Below are 5,619 nucleotides of genomic sequence, written 5' to 3'. Positions count from 1 at the left end.
AACAGCGGGGTTGCAGGATGTAGAAGGAATAGAGAGAGAAGAAGAAGAAGGAAGAAGAGAAGCAGGAGATCAGGAGGAGGAGGAAGAGGAGGAGGAAAAAGAGGAAGAAGACAGTTAAAAAGTTTGTACAGAGGAAGAGGAGGAGGAAGAAGAGGAGGTGAAGGAGAAGAGAAAGAGGAGGAAGAGGAAGAGGAGGAGGAGGAGGTGGAGGAAAAGAGAAGAGAAGGAGAAGGAGGAAGGAAGGAAGAAGAGGAAGAGGAAGAAGAAATGGAAGCAAAAGAGGAAGAAGAAGACAGCTTAAAAGTTCGTACAGAGGAAGAGGAGGAGGAAGAAGAGGAGGAGGTAAAGGAGAAGAGAAAGAGGAGGAAGAGAAGGAGGAGGTGGAGGTGGAGGTGGAGGAGAAAAGAAGGAAAAGGAGGAAAGAAGGAAAAGGAGGAAGAGAAATGGAAGCAAATGAGGAAGAAGAGGACAGTTTAAAAGTTTGTACAGAGGAAGAGGAGGAAGAAGAGGAGGAGGTAAAAGAGAAGAAAAAGGAAGAGAAGGAGGAGGTGGAGGTGGAGGAGAAGAGAAAGGGAAAAGGAGGAAGGAAGGAAAAGGAGGAAGAGAAATGGAAGCAAATGAGGAAGAAGAGGACAGTTTAAAAGTTTGTACAGAGGAAGAGGAAGAGGAGGAGGAAGAAGAGGAGGTAAAGGAGAAGAAAAAGAGGAGGAAGAGAAGGAGGAGGTGGAGGAGAAGAGAAAAGGAGGAAAAGGAGGAAGGAAGGAAAAGGAGGAAGAAGAAGACAGTTTAAAAGTTTGCACAGAGGAAGAGGAGGAGGTAAAGGAGAAGAGAAAGAGGAGGAGGAGGAGGTGGAGGAGAAGAGAAGAGAAGGAGAAGGAGGAAGGAAGGAAAAGGAAAAAGAGGAGGAAGAAATGGAAGCAAAAGAGGAAGAAGAAGACAGTTTAAAAGTTTACAAGTCCATTCAGAGGAGGAGGAGGAGGAGGAGGAGGAGGCAGTTTAAACATCCATACTTGAGATTGTAAAAATTTTCACTTTATTTTTTTTTAAAAAAAAAAAACATTATAACGCAAATATTGTACATCCTGCAAAATTTCACACTTGCGAAATCCCAACTCTTGCGTCAAGAATTACAGTCCGCGTTAACCTCTCTGCTGTTGCTTGCATTGTTCCGATGAAGCAAGTAATTTGTGTGTCCTCTCTTCTAAATCCTGGAAGATTTGAGACAAAGCAAAGACCTCTCGTCTCCCTCCCTCCCTTGCTAACTCGTACACCTTCCATCTTTTTATGAAGTACGTTTTTAATCCCGCTTTTGTTATTTTTACAAATAGTTCAAGCAAGGCAGCAAATATACTGCATAGAATTCTCTTTCCTCTTCCTCTTTCCCTCCACAAACAACAACCTTGTGAGGTTGTTGAGAGAGAGAGGGGACTGGCCCAGGGGTGAAATCTATTTACCTTCCCTACCAGTTCAGAAGTGCTGCCATCGCTACCAGTTCTCCAAGCCACCCACAGCCAGGAGAGAAATGCTCCCGGTTCGGACTGGATCGCCCGATCCGGTAGCGATGGCGGCGGGTGGTTCGGAGAACCGGTAGCAAAAATCCCTGCCCCCCCCCATGCTCAGCTGAGTCGCACAATCATCAGAGGCTTTTTTTTAAAATTATTTTTAAAAGCATTTTTTCTACAACCTCTCCCGACGAAAAAATGCTTTTAAAAGTAAAAAACAAAAAAGCCTCTGATGATCGCGTGGCTCAGCTGGGATCCTCAGAGGCTTTTCAAAGCATTTTTTTGGGCAACCTCTTGGCTGAAGAGGTGGTTTAAAAAAAATGCTTTGAAAAGTCTCTGACGATCCCAGCGGAGTTGCCTGATCGGCAGAGAGGCTTTTCAAAGCATTAGAAAAAATGCTTTGAAAAGTTAAAAAAAAAAAAAAAAGTTGGCAACGCCCACCCAGTCACATAAACCCCCCCCCCAAGCCATGCCCACAGAACCGGTAGTAACACATTTTACATTTCACCCCTGCCCACCGCCAACGCTATCGGTTCGGCTGAAATGGTCCAAACTGGTAGTATTTCGCCTCTGGACTGGCCCAAAGTTACCCAAGCTTTCCTGCCTAACGCAAGACTAGAACTCACAGTCTCCTGGTTTCTAAGCGACACCAATCTGTACCAGTAATCATTACACCAGGGGTCGGCAACCTTAAACCCTCAAAGAGCCACAAAGGCCGTAACCAGGAACCCCCTGTTCAATTTTGGAGCCAACCGGAAATCCAGTTCTCCCCACCATGGTATCTCCTCCTAGTGTGGCGTCCTTTTTCCTCTACCTATCCTAACTGAAAGCCCTATCAATTGTGGAGCTGACTGGTGACAGGGAGCCGCGGCAGAGGGATGAAAGAGCCACATGCGGCTCCAGAGCTGCAGGTTGCTGACCCCTGCACTACACCAAACTCCTCATCTTCCTCCCTCCCTCCCAGTTTCTCAAAGTCACCGTTGCTTCTTACTTCCTCCTTCTTTTCTCTGGAGTCCACGTGAGGAGAAGCCAACATCTTGACTTTTTAAAACCCCCTGTCTTCCTTCCTCATAATATCCATTGCAATATTAACTACCTGGTTGGAAGCCTGTTCCTTTCAAGCTGAGATGTTTCTTCAAACAGAAGTTGAGATACCATAATTTTTTTTGCAAGCGGTGAAGAAGAAAGAGCGGGAAGCAGAGCTCAAAAATTGGCAGTTACTCCTTCCCGTGTCTGGCTGCCATTCTCTTCCTGGGATTTGTCATCCCTGTGGACCCCAGATCCAACAACCAAGAATATGGTTCCAGAAGTTGAAATGTTGCGGTGCAGAGGCCGTACTAGCTCCAGAACTGGTCCCGTTCCTTCTAGGTTGTAGCTTTCTCCGCCGAGGACCCAAATTACGACGCCTCGAAGAACAGTGTTGAGGAGGGAGTTTGAGGAGAGCTTCTCCGTCATCTGGGGAGCGCATCCACCAAGGAGACAGCTTGAACCATCGCGGTCCTTCTACATCTCAAACACCAGCAGGTTTCTGCGAGATATTCACGGACCTTTTTGTACCCAAACACCATCACGTACGAGCTGGCGGAATAATATATGGAGGAGAGGACGCCATACATGGCATTCAGAAAGCTGCTCTCTGTATTGTTCCTGTTGTATCCCAAGACGATCGTGAGCCAGACCATGTCGTTTGCGATCCAGCAAACCACGTAAATGGAGAGCAAGGACAGTAGGATTTTGGTGGCCTGGGCCGTATGTTTATTCCACCCACTCCCCGTGGCGGAGGACGAAGCTTTGACCTTCCTGTGGTGCTTCCAGAGAAGATCTATGATGAAACCGTTGAGGATAATGACCAAGAGAATGAGAATCATGTCAAGGCTGATGGACGCGTAGGTGCTAAACTTCATGGCGAAGCTCTCGGTAGATCTCAAGCAAGTAGACGTAGCCAAGAAGGCGATTGTCTTATTTCTTTGACCGCCGGTCTTCTCATACTGCAAATAAGGGATTTGCAGGAGGACGCTTGCCACCCAACAACCAACGAGGGTCCCGTTGACGTAGCGTGACTGATGCCTGTGGATGAACGTCGTCCACCGGTAGTTGGGCCTTCGGATCTTGATGAGGTGGAGGATGCTCAGGTTCTCCACCGACCAGATGCTGATCAGCCTCAGGGTGTGGTAGGTGTAGAGGAGAACCCTACAGCCCTCCTCCCCAAAAACCCTGGTGCTGCTGAAAACTAGCATCCCGGGGATGGCTTTGTAGCAACAGAGAAAGAAGTTCACCAGGCCCATGTTGACGATGATGCGGTCCAGAGGTTGGAGGGCCTTGCGCCGGATGGCGTGGGTCAGGAAGGCGAAGAGGACGATGAGGTTGCCGATCATGCCAACGAAGGATGAGAGGTAGATGAGAATGGACACAAAGAACATGAAGTTGAAGGCCATGATGGTCCCATCTGGCTTGGCCTTCACGCACTTCCTAGCCGGCCGTTCTCCTCCTTTGGCTCCAGAGTTGGCGAGAGCTTAGATACATCGCTTTTTTTTCTTCTCGGTTCACCTGTCCAAGGAGAGGATTCCCCCCCCCCGTTCAGCTCCAGAGATCAACCTTTTTTAGAAGCTCTGCCTGTCCACCGCACCTTCGCCGAGTTACTCGCAGCCACAATTCCTCCGCTGTTTGTCTAAGCGGCTCTTATCTCCGTTTGGTTGAAAAGCCTGAGGAACGCAACCGATTGGCCAAAGACAGGTGGAAAGGGTGGGAAAGGAGGACTCTGGAGAAGGGGAGGGAGAAAAGACCAAAAAAGGATCGAAACGGCCTCTTCTCGGTCAATCACCGGTCAATCTTCTCCATTCTGACGTTTGAGTTGACCTCCGTCGTTTAGTTCTCAACTTACGACCACCATTTGAGCCCAAGCGGCCATACAAAAATGAGACAAATCTTAAAAGCAATTAAAATAATTAAAAAAAAAAAACCATTCAGTGGGCAGCAAAGAACCCGGCAAAGAACAAGGGCAAAAGAACTCTCCCTGTTGGATGGCGACCTGCCCGCACGCTTGCCTCCTCCATGGCCTTCCCAGCTTGCCAAGGTTTGTGGGTGCCCCGAAAAGTTAATTACAGGTAGTTCTCAACTTATGACCACTATCGAGCCCCAAACATTTGTTAAGTGAGCTTTGCCCCGTTTTACGACCTTTCTTGCCAGAGTCGTTAAGTGAATCCCTTGCAGTTAAATTAGTAACACCGCTGTTAAAAGAATCTGGCTTCTCCATTGACTTTGCTTTGTCGGAAGGTCGCAAACAGGGATCGCGTGATCCCGGGACACTGCAACCGTCATAAATAGGAGTTAGTTGCTCAGGATCTGATCACGTGACCACGGGGGATGCTGCAATGGTCGTAAGTATGAAAAACGGTCACTAAGTCACTTTTTTCAGTGCCGTTGTAACTTTGAATGGTCGCTAAACGAATGGGAGTAAGTTGAGGATCCACCTATACAGAAGCATCTGTATAGGCGGGCCCTCAGCATAATAGGAGACAAGGGCACCCCTCATTTCAGATAGACCAATCAGGTCAGCTTAAAACCAGCCCTCTAACCGAGTCTCTCTAAAATGAAAAACCCCAGTGAGACCCTACAGTTTTGACTCTGGTGCCACCTAGTGGCCCTTGCTAGGTATTAGCTACATCAGTGTTTCTCAGCCTTGGCAACTTGAAGATGAGTGGACTTCAACTCCCAGAATGCTATGCTGGCTAGGGAATTCTGGGAGTTGAAGTCCACTCATCTTCAAGTTGCCAAGGTTGAGAAACACTGAGCTACATGGACATACAGTAGTGGCCAAAATTGTGGAAACCTTTTGGGAAAAGTGTATTTTCTAAAACTAGCTAATAACACCACTTTTTTTTTTTTCTTGGAGTAGTACCATAAAATTATATATCAATGGAAAGATAATTTAATAAAAAAGTAATGCAATAGAAGGATTTGCTATTAGAATAGCAGTTACAGGATAAAGAAGAAAAGGGAAACAGGTAGAAAAAAACGAGATATACAAAAATGATCCCCATGTCAGTTAATCCTTAGTTGGGTAACCTTTAGCATGAATGACGGCCTTACAACGTCTTCCCATGGAGTGAACCAAGTC

At 47.1% G+C, this 5,619-nt stretch overlaps 1 protein-coding gene across 1 annotated transcript; it reads right to left on the bottom strand.

The window, feature by feature from the left end:
- Positions 1-2,953: 2,953 nt before the first annotated feature.
- On the bottom strand, positions 2,954-3,937 carry LOC117656962 (vomeronasal type-1 receptor 93-like). The gene has a single exon (XM_034405132.2). It carries the CDS (start codon positions 3,935-3,937, stop codon positions 2,954-2,956), a length of 984 nt encoding a protein of 327 aa, XP_034261023.1.
- Positions 3,938-5,619: the final 1,682 nt, after the last annotated feature.

Source organism: Pantherophis guttatus, chromosome 8, assembly GCF_059756535.1.
Source record: "Pantherophis guttatus breed Tessera chromosome 8, ASM5975653v1, whole genome shotgun sequence".
Lineage (NCBI taxonomy): Eukaryota > Metazoa > Chordata > Lepidosauria > Squamata > Colubridae > Pantherophis > Pantherophis guttatus.
The sequence above is the reverse complement of the archived record's forward strand: the minus strand, read 5'-3'. Positions and strand labels throughout refer to the sequence as shown.

Coding starts and splice junctions, on each gene's coding strand:
- LOC117656962 (XM_034405132.2), bottom strand. CDS start 3,937: ATGGCCTTCAACTTCATGTTCTTTGTGTCCATTCTCATCTACCTCTCA.